Source organism: Varanus komodoensis, unplaced genomic scaffold (assembly GCF_004798865.1).
Source record: "Varanus komodoensis strain SLA01 unplaced genomic scaffold, ASM479886v1 scaffold6_2, whole genome shotgun sequence".
Classification (NCBI taxonomy): domain Eukaryota; kingdom Metazoa; phylum Chordata; class Lepidosauria; order Squamata; family Varanidae; genus Varanus; species Varanus komodoensis.
The window spans coordinates 6540522-6557692 of NW_025336346.1; the positions used below are offsets into that span (position 1 = coordinate 6540522).

A 17171-nucleotide genomic window follows, 5' to 3' on the forward strand; every position below is an offset into this window, starting at 1 on the left:
GACTCGGTATGTAAAGGTTCAGAAGCCGACGCAAGCGGCGTACCTGCGGTGTGTTTTCTTTGCAGCGCTCGTATAGCCGGAGACTTTTCCCCTTTATATTATTTTCTAATCCGTTCATTAATAATGAGAAAAAATGCCACTTTCCGGGTCCAGTTTTCCGGGGCCGTTTCTGCGGTGCCCAGCAGTGCCTGCTGCTATTTTATTTTCACATGTAATTAACCCTTTGCGCTCCCGTTTTGGAATTTTTCATTTGTACTGATCTAATCTATAGGGGCAAACGGGAGCCCATGAAGTTGTCATGTTGTGAGTCCCAAATAAACGGGTTTGGAATCAATATGGGTGATAGATTCAAATCCTAATCCTATGCAGGTTACGCAGCTGGGCATTATTTCCGAATAAACATGCATAGGATAGCAGGCGCGTGGACCGGAAGCAGGAGGAGTGAACGTAGGTTTGAGCCGAGCTGAGCCCTACCCGTGGCTTCGTATTTCTCACTTTTTCTTATGACTGAGAGTGAAAGAGCGAAATCTCTGTGCAGGGTAGGGAGGGCGGGAGACCCCCCTACTAAAGCTGTGTGGACTGCAGATCTGAAGCCACACTGTGCCATGCTCTAGTGCAAAAGCATAGAGTTGCTGAGAACCTCCCAGACATACTGGCTATCAGGCAATACTGAAACAAACGAGCCAGAAAGGACTTCGGAGAACCTGTATTGCACCCCCTGCTCAGTGACTCTTCAGCACTTCAGGGTGCAATACAGTACCACTGAGAGATGGGCGCCCAATCGCTACTTAAATATTGGAAGCAAAGGAGAACCCATCACCTTCCAAGACACTGCTTCCAACACTGTTCCATCACTCCACTGGTAGCTTCTCATGTTAAGCTGAAATCTGCTGCCCTGCCATTTTCACCTGTTGGTTATAGACCTGCCCTTTTACCTGATGGCCTTTCTGGTATATGAAGAGCACAATCATGGCTCCCCCTACTCTGCCCTTCTCTACTCCACTACTCCACTCTTTCAACTGTTCCGTCTGGCACTTGGTTTCCCAGACTCCTCATTCTGGTCACTCTTCTCTGGATAGGCGCCAATGTGTCAGTGTTTTCCTTAGAATGGGGCAACCAGAAGTTGACGCAGTACTCCAAATAAGGCCTGACTAATGCAGAACAGAGTGGAACTTTTACTTCCCATGATCTGGACACTGGGCTTCTGTTAATGCAGTTCAAATTGCATTCATATTCTTGGCTGCCTGGCATTATTCTTGATTTGATACCTCAGCCCTCTCCACATATACTGCTGCCACAGCCTCTACTTGTGAAGACTTTACATTTAGCTCTTTTGAATCTCACCTTGTTAGCTTCAGCCTGGTGTTCCACTCTGTCTAGAATTAGATCCTTTTGAATTTTGATTTCTTCACTAACAGAGATAGGCAGAAGGCAGATTGCCAGATGTTTGGACCTCTGCTTCCAAAAGCCCTTGCAAGCATAGCCAGTGTTCAAAAATGCTCTGAACTGAAGACCCAAACATCTTCACATCTGCTTTCTACCCACCCATTATATGGTGCTGGCTATTTAGCTCCAGGACAAGTGCAAACTTGGTAAACAGCCCCTCTGCACCCTTACCCAAGTCATGTCCAAAAGTGTTGAGCAACACAACACCTAGGCCAGCAATGGGCAAGATAGGCTCATGGGGGCGGCATTCCTGTGGTGGGTGGGGACCAGGATGAATGGAGTGGAGTCTTTTCCATCCAGTGTCTCTGGTCCTCTGCAAAAATGTGTCTAAGTGAGATTGGAGAGGCTATGGAATGTTAATTTCTAATCCAATTCTGTGAATCTGAGAGCACCTTCCTATGAATGTTTTAGACAGAAAATGTCCTATGTCCAACATTCCCCAGCCATGCAGGACTTTCTTCTGTCTAAGCATACATAAGAATGGGCCCTAAATCTGTTGAAGTTTGTGAATAAAATTCCTAGCACCAACAAATGACATAACTGATCCCTGCCCTCCCCAATTTGAACCCCCTCCCGGCAATTCTGACTGCAGGGTCATGGATCCTATATATTCAGGTTGGAGGGATCCAGGTTGGGAAAGGGTTCTGATCTTGCCTTCTCCATCCTCTCAAGTTCTAGTATACACAGAATAGTAGTCATTGTTGGTCCAACTTAGAGCAGATCCATTGAAATGAACAGGACTCAGTTCAATCGTAACTCCTATTCATTAGGACGAGTCTACTCTAAATAGAATTAGCATGAGCGACTACCTTCGGGAACTCAGTTCAATGCGCTTGGTGGGGCTTATTTCAATGAAATAGAGCGGAGCGGCATTTACTGACGCCCTCAGCTAAATTAACACAGTAAAGCTGGGAGCAGAAGAAGCGTCCTCCCTAGCACGTTGCGTCCTGCACTTGATTCACAACAGGCTCGTTGCCCGCCGCCTGCTGTAGCGCTTGCGTTGGAACCTATCCCGAAGAGAGAGCCAGCATCGACGGTCCGCTGAAGGAAGCGCCGCCGCTTCCCCTTTAAGGCTGCCTTCCCTGCCGGGCTCTCCTTTCCTCCCTCCCACGTCCCGCCTCCCGGAGCATGACACGCCGCGCTGCGATGGCGAAGCCCCTTTTTAATTGGGGCTGTCAGGCTGAGCCCGCGATGAAGAGAGCGGGAGGACGCAGCGCCTGGAGCAGACGCAGCGCCTTAAATCGCGGCGAGAAACAGCCGCCTCTCCAGGGGAGGAGGAGGGGGAGGAGGAGCCGCCACCGCTAGCCTGGCAATCCGCAGCGAAGTGCGTTCCTGCCCAGCCAGCGGCGGGGAGAAAAGCCGGACTCCTCTCCTCTGCCCACCCTCCGCTCCTGCTGCAAGTGGAAGGAGCCCTCCCTCCGGCGGCGGGAGAGGAGACCGAGAGCAGCAGAAAAGTGGGCACGCCGGCCGGGCTTCAGCTCTGGAAGAGCGCAGCGCGGACCCCCTGCAAGCACTCCCCGCCGGATCGCCTCCGAGAACACGCGGCGCAAACTCTCTTCGCTGTTGCTCGGTGTTTTCGGCGGGTTGGGAAAGGTCGTAGGAGCATTTCTCTGCCCCCCGCGACAGGGATTTGTTCTCAGCGCGCGGCAGGTCTCCACTCCTTCCCTCCCCCTTCCCCATTCTGCGATCCTGATGAAAAATCACATCTGGGGCAGCAGCACCGCGCGGACTCCCATGGCTGCGGCGATGCCGTGGAAGAGCGTGGAGTGGCTGCAGGAGGAGCTGGAGTCCAGCGGGGGCAGCTCGCTGCTGTTGCTCGACTGCCGCCCGCACGAGCTCTTCGAGTCGTCGCACATCGAGACCGCCATCAACTTGGCGATCCCAGGCCTGATGCTCCGCCGCCTCAAGAAGGGCAACCTGCCCATCCGCTCCATCATCCCCAACAACGAGGACAAGGAGCGCTTCGTCAAGCGCTGCAAGGCGGACACGGTCTTGCTCTACGACGAGGCCACGGCCGAGTGGCAGCACGACAACGGCGCCTCCACCTCTGTCCTCGGCCTCTTGCTGCAGAAGCTGCGCGACGACGGGTGCAAGGCGTTTTACCTGAAAGGTAAAGCGGAGAGCGGGGCGTCCCTCCCAGCCCCTTTAAGAGGCTCCCCCCGCGCTCCTCCAGCAGCCGGGCTCGGGTCTTTGAGTCCCAGTCGCGGCCGCTGGCGGCGTTCCCGCCTAAGGGCAGCCCCCTCCCCGATTTGACCCAATCTTCGCGTTTCCCTCCACGGATGGTTCCCTGGGATCCTTCCACCACCCATGCGGGCCGGATCTCTGCATCTTAGCTCTTTTTCTTTCCCCACTTCCTTAAGATTTCTCTCCCGGGGTAAGGGGCGCGCGGCGGTGGGGAGTGCTATCATTTAGGAAATCCACAAAAAAGGAAAAGTAGTCTCCAGAAAGCAATTTTTAAAAAAATCAGGATGGCCTCCAAGGGAGAATGGGAATGTATATTGCCTTTTTGGCCAAGGATTTTGTTCGTGCCGTTAATAATCTTCCCCTTGTTGGTGTTGTTTGGCAAAATGGTTCCATGTGTCCAGTGCATGCAGATATTGACCACTGGGCCTTTGGCGCTCTCCTTGTTGCACTTCCTCCCCCTTGCCGGGTAGTAAGGAGGGAATGCATTTTCCCTCGGTGTCAGTCAGTGTTCCCTCCCACTTCCCCTACCCCAGAAAGGCAGCAGTCTATTCTTGCCAGATTCTTCCAGATCTCTGAATGGAGATCAAGCCACACATAGGCACTAAGTCGATCCTCCCAGCCCTCTTCATTCTGAAATCCAATTTGTAAGGTCTCTATATCTTGCAACCCCCCCTCCCCGCATGCACACACCTCTTCCTTTCTTAGCTCTCAGTCTTTATTTATTATTTAGTTAAGCCTTTCTGGCCAACTGGCCTTGTGTGGATATAAATTCAGCCCTCCCCCTATTCCATTGCCAGATTTTCCACATAGAGAGAGAGCAGACTTTGGGGAAGGAGAAAAGACAGCCGTGCAAACCTCATTCCAGGAGTTGAACTTTTTCCCAGTGCCCACTAGCCCTGAAATCTTGCTTTTGTGTCTATCCGGGAGCAGTGGCCACTACTAATCTGTGAGGGGGACATACTGGTCAGATCCTCTGCCTTTTAAAAAACCAACAATTCCAAGTTCGATCAGCTGGTTAATCTCCTGTGTATTGACTATACCACCAGAAGCTGTTTCTTGCGCGTGCTCACTCTCTGCGTGTGGTGGTGGGTGAGCTTACCTTTCGATAGTGGGTTGAATTAGATGACCTCTCTGCCCCATTCTGGTTCTGGACTTCTCTGTTACCTTTTGGTTTCTGAATGAAGTCCATGTGAATGAAGATCTTAATTCATTAAACTCCCCATTCAGACTTCCTAAAGCAATTCCTTCCTTCCCCCCACAAAAAAGACATTGTGAAACAGTTGCACTATGTCTGCTTGGGATAATTGCCTGTTTTCTTCAGTACACACACCACTGCAGTCACTGGGTGGCAGGATTGAGGCAGAAATAGCAAGCAACACCCCATCAGAGAGAGAGAGTGAGTGTGTGTGAGAGTGAGTGTGTGTGTGTACAATTTAGGGTTCTCTAGTGGCAGAGAAGAAGAGGAAACGGAAGTATGTGGGGCATAAGTGAACGATGAAGCTGCTGGTTAGGGTTCTGGGATCTTTTCTTTCCTAACAGCTTTCCCCAGCCACATGCTCGCTAGATGTGTTAGACTCCAACCTCTATCATCCCCAGCCAATATGGCTCTTGTAGTCTAATACCTGTGGCAGGCACCAGATTGGGAGGGCTGTTTTCTACTATTTTTTTGTTTTAGTAGCTGGATAAATTTGGTATTGTGAATTGTTTCAGTTGGTTTTGATGACTCATTGTGCTAGCCTTCCTTTTCCTCTTTTACTATCACAATAATTATTTCTCACGAGCCTTTATAGTGTTCAGCTTGAATTCTGTACTTCTCTCACTTACCCTTCTCTTGACTACCTCCCGGTTCCTTTAAGCCTACATGTTCACAGTTAAACCCCTGCTTTTCTCTTCCTTTTCTTTCTTTTTTTCTTTCTGGGCCTCAGTGGGAAATGTTTCCAATTAAAATTCCAAAATGGCTTCTCCATATTGTCTTTCTCTTTCAGGAGGGGAAAAAGGGAACTTGATTTTTTTTCCCCCTTCATGAATGAATATGGCAGTGGCTCTGCTCCCTGTTCACTGACCTTACCACAGTTATGCCAAGACCCTTGAATTTCCATAAGACTCACAATGACAGTTTTTATCAGGTTCACATAATGATGTTTAAATGCCTGTTCATGTACCTCAAGGAACAAATTTTCCCTTTCTCTAATAGCTAAATCAAAGACAGAGATCGAAAGATAAATGATTAAGAGGAGGAGTTTAGTTTGGCTCATACTTACATGTCAACAGAGCCTTGCATTTACTTAAATGATACTGGAGTAAGTTTCTCAACTCTGCCATTGTGTTGTTGTTTTTAACGATTAAATTGTGATGTTGCAACTAGGCAGTGCAGTGTCCAGGTATCTCATTTAAAAAGCAAACTTCTGTTCTTGTCTCATTCTCTGCCCTTCCCTTTCACAAATATATCTTAATACCCACATATTGAGCAATATCTTTAAAGATAGCTCGGAAATACAAGGGCCTCAATTTGCTTTCAATTACTTTAAAATATCCCAGTATTTTTAGAATATTGCTATACTAATTCCCATGAAAGAGTGTGTGTGGGGGGGGTCCCCATAATTTTTAGGAAAATGAACTGGATCCCTCTTGGTCTCAGGCTAAGTTGCTGTGAACGTTGCCCGCAATTTCAGTAGGGCTCTTGTGCTTTTAACTGCTATGTGACAGGCAACTATTCAGCAGATGAAGCATTTTGTATGCTGCATAGTCATACTGGAAAGCTACAGCTGCATGTCTTCTTATTGTGAAGCTGTTAAAGGCCCAGGAGTTCTCTCAGAAAAAAATGGTGACCACATTCCAGTACTTCTGTGAAATCTTAATTATGCCATCTGTTCTTCCACCTCAAGTCAAGCATGTGTAACACACGTTCAGTTGGTGTTTATCTATGCTTCTTTAAAGAGGCAATCTGAGATTTTGCTAAACTGAAACAAGCTATGCCTAGTCATAACTTCTGGGCTATACTGCTTCAAACTGCAGCTGGAGGGCTTGTTCAATCAAACACTTCTCAGACAAAGAAACAAACATAATCCCTCTGTGTAGAAAACTAGATGTTAGGGGAAAGGTTCTAGCCTGAGCTGCTTGTATTCTAAATGCAGGGATTAAAAGAAAAAGAGAAAGTGGGGCATTTGATCATGAACTTCTCCATCTGCTACAGTTTGGTGTAGACTTCCAAAGCCCTTATTAGGCTAGTATCTTTTAGTAGGCCAACCAAAATGTCATAAAACAGTGTGCAAGCTTTTGAGTTTGCTAGAACTCTGTATTGGTTGTGATGCTCACCTATGTAAAGATGGGGGCAAGCTGGCTGCTGAAGCCATAGAATCTGCATTTTGTCATGGTCTTGAAATGAGGTGTGGGAGTGGGCAGTAGTCACTTGAGCTAGGCTGTGTCGGGGCCTGCAGGGACTTCAGGTTCCACCTAGACCTGCTGGGATAAACATATAATGGATGGTCCTTCACTTTTCAAAACATAAAGTTCAGCAGTTATCTGGATCTGTCTCCTCTGTTGCTAAATTGAGGCACACCAGAGCAGGAACATGGAGGACTCAACCAGCAAGACATGGAGGGGAAGTGCTACCTCACTAATGAAATGAATATGATGTGTAATCGAGCGCAACAGCGGTCATTACTGAGCTAACACTATGGTTAGAGGGGTCAATATTTGGGCTGACCCATGTTCCTCTGCAGATTGAACTGCAGACATTAGCAGCCTTGGTACTCATCTCCAGGCTATGAAAACTTTCACTGGCTGATTCCTGGATTTTTAATTGCTGTTTAAAGGCAGAGGAACAGGCCCAACTTGTTTTGGTGAGTTGGCAACTGTAATTATTACTACTACTACTACTACTACTACTACTACTACTACTGAAGAGAACCATGAGAGAAGCAGGAAGCCACCTCACACAGGCTTACCTGGGAATGAGTCCTGTGGAGCTCAGTGGGATTTATTTCTGGGTAGACATGCACAGGATTGCCTCGTGGACCTTAAAGCCATTTAGCCTAAGTCATTCCTGCTAAGGGCCATTGCCTGTGTTTTCCTTGGGACTATGAAGAGTGTCCTAAAAATTGGACCCTCAATCAGAACACATTTGAAGTCAGGAGTTTAGGCAAATTGATATTTTCAGCAGTTTAAGATACACATGTCTACACATGCAACTTTTTCTTGGTAATGTGTGCAAATATCTGTAGCTTTGAGAAAGGGACATTAAAATATATCTTCTCTTCACCTCCACAGGTGGATTCAACAAATTTCAGACTGAATACGCAGAGCATTGTGAAACCAATCTTGACACCTCTTCTCCAACCAATTCTCCTCCTGCATCTGTTCTTGGCCTTGGGGGGCTGAGGATAAGCTCTGATTGTTCAGATGGGGAGTCTGACCGGGAACCTAGCAGTGCCACTGAGTCCGATGGGAGCCCAATCCCGAACAACCAGCCAGCCTTTCCTGTCCAGATTCTTCCCTATCTGTATCTGGGCTGTGCCAAAGATTCCACCAACCTGGATGTCTTGGGCAAATATGGCATCAAGTATATCCTGAATGTTACTCCCAACCTTCCCAACATGTTTGAGCACGACGGAGAATTCAAGTACAAACAGATTCCCATCTCAGATCACTGGAGTCAGAATCTCTCCCAGTTCTTTCCTGAGGCCATTGCTTTCATTGGTAGGTGTTGGGCATCCTCTTCTTGAAGGAACAGCTCCTTTAGCAATCAGTAATTTTCCATAACTAGTCCAGAGCTTTCAGTAGTCACTTATTATAACTACCTACACTAAGTAAATCTGCCTAGTTTTACACTGGCTGTTGGTCACTGGTAGATGTGGTGCTGTTGTACTCTTCAGTTTGACTGCTTTTAATAGCAGACATTTTGCATATAAAATCAAAAGGCCATACTCCAGTTGACCTTGATGGGACAAAGATCACATCCACTGGAACAGCTTTAAAGGGGAATGGGGGCTTTTTTGTTTTGTCTGTTTTGTTGGAGGGACTTAATGCTGAACATTTAATTATACATTTCCCCCTTGTGAGTATTATATTTGCAGTAAAAATAAGTTGCACCTGAGAGTCTTTTGGTTTTGACACATGGTTTATCAGTTCTGCAACATGTCCTAGTTTCTTATTCTTTGCATTTTTGAGTGGTTTCAGCTGTAAAAATTGAGTGTCCAGTAATTTAAAGTATAGAATACTTGTCTAAATGTTGCTCCATGATGGGAGAAGTAGGGAAAAGCTATTGTCTTCAAAATGTTTAATTTCTAGGGAACCTTCTCCACATTGATATGTTTGCCCAGCATCTAACGTGGAACTTCTGTGTATTGCAGAGGGTTCTGGGGGCATATTCTGTGGTGTACACTCAATTTGTGTAGACACAGCTCAGGCCTATTGAGCCTTGCTATCACCTTGAACTAATTGGGAGGATACCAGAGGAGGTACCTACTTACCTGTTCAGGTGGGTTGCTGGGGAACACCGGTCAGCCTGCCTTTCAGGGAAAATTGCCTCTCATTATGGATCTGCTTAAGGAACCCCAAGATTGGAAATCATTGAGGAAAATTTAGGATTGGTGTGAACATATATGTATGCCATTTGATAAGTAAACATGAAACTAAAGAAGGCAATTGGTGCACAAGTTCTGTGATGGTTCATTAATACATTCAAGTTATCTCTTGATGCTGAACTCATCAAGTGATGGATATACATGTGTGAACCAACTAGTTCCTTAGCAGGTTTTGTTAGGGGGTTTATTTTTGCTGTTTGTAGAGAAAAGTCCTCTGCTGACCATCTAAAGAAATTAAAATGTGAGATTCATTTGATGTTAAAGCTTGGGATTCTACCCATTGCTATATCTGGGACATTTATTAGCACATGAAGGTAAATTGAAATGGCAAAAATATTTTTTCTAGTGCTAAAAAGATAATAAGGTAGGCTCCAGGCAAGCCTTCTTTGGGAAAGGATTCCAAAGGCTGGGTGCTGTGGTCAAAAGAGCCTTTGGTTTCCACCAGGCTTATCTTAGAAAGCAGGAGAACCCAAAAAAGAACTTTTGAAGATGACCTTTGTGTACAGACAGGGTCATATGGGAAGAGGGCAGTCCTTAAATTATCTAGGTTTCAAGATGTATAGGACTTTAAGTAAGCCCTGACACTGAGTTGTGGTTGGAACTGTTGTGTCCAATGAAACTTTTCTAGGATTATGTCAACTTTTCAAAACTGCTTTTATGATGTAGGATTACATACGTCTTACTGTATTTATCTTAACAATTCAGATGTTTTGTTGCTTTTGATAATGTTGTCCTGTATATCAGCCATAGGTCTGTTTTATTGTGATAGTAAACAGTGGGCCAGTTCTGGTGTGCCTGTGAAGCTATAATATATAGAAGCTGCTAAAGTTACTTGCTTTCAGTCTTCCTGAAACTCTTTCTATTGTACATTAACATATTCTTAAAAAAAAAGTTGGTGTCTTGATTTCTGTAGCCCCATACTACCACACTTCTTTAAAATATCGTAGAATCTGTTTCTTTTTGTATCGTCTCCATGACAGTCACTGGCTTATGCCACTATAAACCATGGTGGCATCTAAGCTGGGGTGGTCCTGTTAGCAAGCCATGGTGCTTGGTTGAGACAACACAACAAGCCACCCCTGGCTTATATTCCATCATGGCTTATATTGTGTGGACCTAGTTAGTGTCTTTTTGCTTACTCAGAAACATCTTTTTTGTGAACACCAACAATTATGCTTTGGTTTTGGGGATAGGAAATTATTATCTCACCCATTTACTATAAAACTAAAAACAACAAAGCACACTAGAAAATGTCGGGGTAGGTTTTTTGCTTGACAAATAGCAGTACTGAACAAGCAATGCTTGTTACCTGACATTGCCAAGTGTCACCTCCCTATTCCGTCCCCTGCAATGCTGTTGAAATACAGTGGCAAGAGAAACATGGCTGTTTTGCCAGTGATTTTCAACAGCAAAATGCTATAGACGCCCAAAACAAGCAAATTCTGCTTGAAAATGGGTGAAATTGGGCTGGCTCATGCTTCTGTAGTAGTTTGCCACAAGAAAATTGGTGGCAAATGGCTGTGGGGTCCCCCTTTCCGTTGTTAGATTCACCAAAGTGTTCCAGAGCCATTTCTTTCAAGCTCTTGGAGTCCCAAAATTGCAACCTCTGGCTTAGTGTCTTGTGCATTAATGGTGACTCAAAAGTCAACACATCCGTTTACTGTTATTATCAGTTATCTAGCTTATGATCTCTCATCTTTGACTTGTTAAAGTAGCTAAGCTGTTAATTTATCTGGGCCTAAATTGCAGGCCTGTACATGTGCGCTGTGCAATAAATCCCACTGACACCAGTGGAATGTAGTGCTTCGTAAGTGTCCTTTAGGGTTGTGCCCTTTGTTACGGGTCACTGAACTAAGCATTCTAACAGTCGAATCTTATGCATAGGTACTTGGAAGTAATTCTTGTTGAGTTCAGTGGGGCTTAAAGTCCCAAGAGAAAGGCAACAGGATTGCAGCCGCAAACTGACTTCACAGGGAAATGTGTTTAGGACTGGGACTGTATTCTGCATTGTCATTTATGTTTAGACACCGTAATTACATGGCTCAGTCACCAGTACTTGTTTCTGTATTAAGCAGACCACTTCCTTTGCCTGCTGCTATTGACTTGAATGTAATCAGATAGGGGTTTTTAACTTTCTGGCTGGATTCTATTATTATATCCCCCTTCCTTCCGCAGTATGTGTTTTAATTTGGTTCTTCAGCATCCCCCTGGAGCTGGTTCAACTATGTTCAGAAAATTTAAAAGAGCCTTAATCAGAGCTAGTAACTCTGGCTTTTGCTGTAGTACTTTGCTGTTACTATGTTTTACTAGTTGCAGCTTGCTACCCAAGTGTTGCTTAATACCAACATTCATCTAAAAGAACAGCAAACTGAACTGCAGTCTTAAAAGGCTTCAGGAAACTTTGGAGACAGAAATACAATCCTGACTTCCTCCCCTCAAGTTATTTACTGTTTCCTTATCTTCTCCACTTGTGAGAGCTGCTTGCATCACTTTTTATGTGGCAAGATTTAATGAACTAATATTGGTTAATTGTCCTGACTATGCATCACTGGCTGCCACTGTGTATGCAAATATGCAAGATGAGAGACTTGAGGAGGGCATCTAACTGGAGGAAAATGAGTAATTATCCAGTAATTCAGGGAACTGCTAAATGGGATTGACAGTTATGTTGATATTTGATCCCAGCTGATAGTGCAGGCTTCCCTCAAGCTTTGCTTTAAAGAGCAGTGGCTTTCCCTTCAGTCCAGCAAGCTAACCCTATTTCTCTTTCTCCCTCTTTCAGAGGAGGCCCGGTCCAAGAAGTGTGGCATTCTTGTTCACTGCCTTGCCGGCATCAGCAGGTCTGTAACAGTAACCGTTGCCTATTTAATGCAAAAGCTCAACTTGTCTCTGAATGATGCCTATGACTTTGTAAAGAGGAAAAAGTCCAACATCTCCCCAAATTTTAACTTCATGGGCCAACTCTTGGACTTTGAAAGGACTTTGGGACTCAATAGCCCATGTGACAACCGCTCCCCTGGAGAACAGCTTTACTTCACCACCCCAACTAATCACAACTTGTTTCAGCTGAACACTTTGGAGTCCACATGAAGGAGACTTTCTTTGGGGCGGACCCCAAGCCTTGAATAGCTTCTCTTGAGCATTTCAAATTCCTTGATGGAAAAAAAGCCTTTCCAGTCAGCCTTGAAAGAACTGGTTTTGCCACGCAGAGCTGTCTGGTCGCTGCTTTACTGAAAAGGCCTGTGCCATTTATTAGTATTCTGATGCTAATCAAAATGGGTTCAGAGGAGTTAACATGACCAGAGTTACTTAACGGGGGTGGGATGGCCTGGCATTCCCAACGCAGCTGTTACTGGCAATAACTGCTTTCCTGAGTGTGTAGAGACTGACATAAAAGCAGCCCCCACCCCCACACACATGTATGTACCACACGTGAACATGACTCGTGCGTGTTCGCTTGGCGTGGAAAGCAAATGAGACGTATGCACTTGGCAACCTTGACCAATAAGTGTTGGCCTAAGACTGTTGTTTTAAAATCCAGTTTACTTTTTTTTTAAAGGAGGTAATCTTTACTCTTTCTTGGGTTCAAGCTCTTTTTAAATATGTATGTTCCTGACTGTTTGTACAGACAAGGTTGCAAAACCAGTATTTTATTCTGTTCTTGTTCAATTTCATGTTTTTTAGATAAAAAAAGAGGAAGAAAAAAAAATCAAATGTTTCTATTGACCAAATGCATTTTGCACACTTTGTAAAGCCTTGATCTATTCTGGCATGTTACTGGGTACTGGGAATGAGAGAGAGAGAAAGCAAGAGACTTACATTGCTACTCTTTGTTAGTATCTGGTCGTCGTTTTCATGACTTGAGAGGGCCGGTTGGTGGTCAGACCCCTCTCTTCACCATGCCCACCTTCACGATCTTTTCTGCACTGAATCAGCCAAGGTGACTAAGCGCCAATGTGCTTTTTAAAAATACCACCCTTACCAAAAACAAAAAACACCCAACCCACACATTATCCCTATACCAATTGCCACTTGGTTGGATGTTATCTGAGATTGCATCTCACATGACCTCCATTCAGAGCTGGTAGGAGCATGTTTTGAGGTTCTTGGTTGCTTCACACAGCCCGTTATGACTGTTAATGTCACTCAGCTGGCCTGAAATCATCCCGGCTTCCGAAATAAGGAAAATACTTTCAGTATCGTTGGCATTTATCCGGCACACTTGATTCTTCTGTGCATATGCAGAGGGTGGGGGAGCAGCAGCGGGGCTGAGGCAAATCCAATGAGGCTGCTTACTTTAAAAGAGGTGTTTTTGATGCATAGCCAGAGGACAACTTGCATATGAACCACAGGAGGGCATGGGATTATGCTGTTTAGAAAGGGTGTGGGGAAACTGGCCATTGGAGCTTTTTGGTGAACTTCTTTTTCTGGGTAACTTCTTTGCTGTGCCTTCTACTACATGAAGACTTGTTTCTATTTCTCACTAATGTATTATACTGGAAAGAGGGAGAAGTGGTGCTGATTTATTACTATTATTTTCGGGAGGAGGGTAGAACAGACATGGAAAAAATATTGGCTGCAGTGTAGTCCCTCCTTTTTCCCCGCCTCCCTTTCCACTTTCACTCTCAAAGTAACTTTCAAAAAGCCACGGAGTTTTCCCCCCTCAATATTCAGTTTTTATACTCCCCGTCCCCCAGAAATAAATCTCCATGTGGAAGAATGTTTAATGCTGTCACATCATGGAACTGTGGTGTGTGTGTATGTTTGCGTGTGTGGTTTTTAAAAAAGAATATTACCAGAATATTGGAATGACTTGTTTTTTGTTGGGGTTTTGTTCTTATTTTTTTAATGTAACAATGTTGGGGTTGTTGGGTCATCAGGGCAGGAAAAGTGGAGTACTACGTGTGGATGAGCAAGCAAATGAGAAATCTAACTGCATCTTACCTCAAGGAGGAATTTTATTTTTCAGGGATTTAGTGCATCTGTATCTTAAGCTGGTTTGTATAAAGGCTTCCTGTGCCAATGGTAGTCTTCTTAAAGATGCATCCTCTTTGTATAAATGAGAATTTGTTAGTGAGGGACAGCTTTTGCTTTCTGTGTTTATGAAGGAAAAATGAGTGACCCTATATATCCTGAACCCAATATTGGGACTTTGTTTATATTGCAAATAAATATTATTTTTTCTTTAAAAACCATGTTTCTGTGTCAAACATTTACCTTGCCTGTCCGGCTTCCTTCCTCTTTAAAGGAGCATTATTCCCATTGCCTTTAATACACTACTTCAACCGTGGCTGGTGTTTGCTAGTTGGTATTTGTGTGGTGTTTGGTTGCACACACAGTTTAATTTTGACAGTTCTGTGGTAAACTCTTGGGGGGAAGGCTTGGAATTAAATCCAAGCATAAAGAACATTCTGGAAGACTTGACCTCATCTCACTGGCTGAAACATTTGTTGGCAGAGGATGTCTGCGACCGGCTTCTTGTTTGTTGAGGTCTTGCCAACTATTCCATTGATGGATATGAATGGGCTGCATCTGCTAAATAAGTCAGAGCCTAAATGCTGAGAGGCATTCAGCCGTCTAAATTCCATCACAAGTCTGTAGGATCCTTAGACAACAAGCTCCTTGGCTGATCTGGCCCTTTCCTGGGGTCAATCCTGAAAGGCAGGCTAAACTCCTGACCAGAATCCATGTTGGAGAGAGCAACAGGTGCTCAGAAAGTCATTCAAGGTCATGACTTGTTGCTTCATTTGGGAGGGCGGGCCTTAATTTGAGTATCACTTGAAATCAGAGTGCTGGAAGATGTTAGAGCTTGTGTCGACTTTGAGCCTTCACTGGTCCACTTGTCCTTAATGTGCTGGTATCTTGTAAAGCAAACTAAGAACACAAAGCACCTGTGAGTTTGCCTGGTAATTCACCATTGCGTGGCTGTTCTAGGCCAGGAAAGAGTATGGTTTCCTCAGTTTTCTCACTGCCATGCGTTCATTGAGCCAACCCACCTGATTCCATGGTTTGAGAGAGGACTCAGAGGGAAGGTTTGGGAAAGGGGAGGCTTGCTCCAGTCTTTGAAGCAAGAAGACTCAAGCAGAGAAAAAATGTTTTTCTGGTCTTGCTATGCCATATCCATGTGGGTTCTCCCCACTGAGAAGTCCTATCCTGGCTCCTGTACAGAGAGCCCTGCCCGAGGCAGGAGTTTCTCCTGGTCAGACAGCTGCCTTACCACAAGTTGGAGGCATCAAATGCAGTGGGGCAGAGCAGCATGGCTGGAGTGCTCCTTCCAACTCTTGCCCTGTTCAGATTCAGAATACTTAATGCACAGCATCCGTTTCCATCTAACACTAAAACCCTAATGCAGGTGATACTTTACAGCCAGAGGGAAATGGGGACTCCCGTGTCAGCAGGACTGCTCAGCCAATGCATCTTTCCTTCGAGGTTTATAGGAACTTTCTGTGGTGCTGAACCCCATCCCCAAAATAAGATCATTGCACCATAGATTATTCTTCTAAAGCTCAAAATAAATGCTCCAATGTTCCAGTGACATTGGAGATACTAGCATCCCCTGCATGCAGAAACAAAAGTATTTTTTAAACAATCCAATTAAAACAACAATTTAGGAGTCAAACATTTTTCTAAAAAGGAGTTTTTTTACCAACTTTGAAAAGGCCATGAAGGAACTAGCGTGTTATTATTTGGCCAATTTGGAATAGGAATTCAGCATTCTGGGTGGCCAACAGCAATATCTTTCTGTACACCCATTCTTTTCTATTCATGTTTTATCTCCTGTGCCAGAGGACTGGGGGAATGACAGCTTGTCATTTCTATATAAAGTAATTTAAAGCACATGCAAATTTAACATTTGTCTACCATCCTGTATTGTGGCCAAGCTAAAAACAGAAAAGTGGTGATGTCTGCATTCAGAATCATCCATGTGTGGAATTTGCCCCTCATCACAGAAAACTGAATGCACAGGTGTATTTCAATGAATATGAATTGTATGGGCCTCCACATACTTTGGATTCCAACAACCATAAGCCTAACCCAGCATGGCCAGTGTTCAGGAATAATGGGAGGTTTTTTTTTTTTAATTTCGATTTATATCCTGCCTTTTTCCTACAAAGGGCTCAAGGCAGCTTACACCATTCTCCTCCTCCATCTTATCCCCACAACAACAACCCTGTGAGGTCAGTTGGGCTGAGAGTCTGTGACTGGCCCAAAGTCACCCAGTTGGCTCTATGGCTGAGTGGGGACTAGAACCCAGATTGTCTGAGTCCCAGTCCCATGCTCTTAACCACTATACCACACTGGCACACTGGAGTTGTAGCCGTAACCATCTGGAGAGCAGGAGTTTGTCCTCTGCTGATATGTCAATGGAAAAAATTCTGTGTGGGGAAGGAAAGGGTTTAATGTCTTTCTTACTCCAAAACACAGTACAATGGTTTTAAAATGCATGCAGAAGAACAAACATTCCTTTCCAGCTGATCACACAGGTTATAGTAGTAAGGCTCCTTCCTCTCCTTGATCTGGCATTGCTCTGCTTGTTTTAAGACATCCTTGGATAGGATTCTGGTTAATAATAGCACCTAGCATCAGATCTGTAAGGTAGGCTTTTTGCAGTACCTTGATTGTGGCTTTCTGGAACAGAACTGCCACTATTTTTAGCCACCTAACTGGAAGAAATAAGCATACACTTAAAATTCTGTGTGTGAGAGAAGCAGCTTTGCCTTTAAACAGTTTGATCTGAAGAGGGTCCTGCAATGACTATCATGTCTAAAAATGTTACAAGCTTGTTCTGAGTGACCTTTCCTCTGAGGCATGACGTGGTTTGTCCTCATTCTGTATCCTTCATTTTGATACTAGCAGTGGCACCGAGCTGGTTACAGAGAGTGCTTTTTGCAGATCCTGGGGGACAGATGAAGGATAAAACTGAGTGTAAGCTCAGCTGTGGTTAACATCTATGTG

General features: G+C 44.7%; 1 protein-coding gene across 2 annotated transcripts; it reads left to right on the plus strand.

Annotated features, from left to right (window-relative positions):
• The first annotated feature begins 2612 nt into the window (after positions 1-2612).
• On the plus strand, positions 2613-14410 carry DUSP7 (dual specificity phosphatase 7). Of its 2 annotated transcripts, XM_044451317.1 has the most exons (3): positions 2614-3556; positions 7900-8328; positions 11998-14410. In XM_044451317.1, the coding sequence occupies exons 1-3, from the start codon at positions 3139-3141 to the stop codon at positions 12303-12305; spliced, it is 1155 nt and encodes a 384-aa protein (XP_044307252.1). In that variant the 5' UTR covers positions 2614-3138; the 3' UTR covers positions 12306-14410. The 2 variants fall into 2 exon arrangements, with proteins under 2 accessions (XP_044307253.1, XP_044307252.1); XM_044451318.1 differs by lacking the exon at positions 7900-8328 and having other exon boundaries at positions 2613-3556.
• Positions 14411-17171: the final 2761 nt, after the last annotated feature.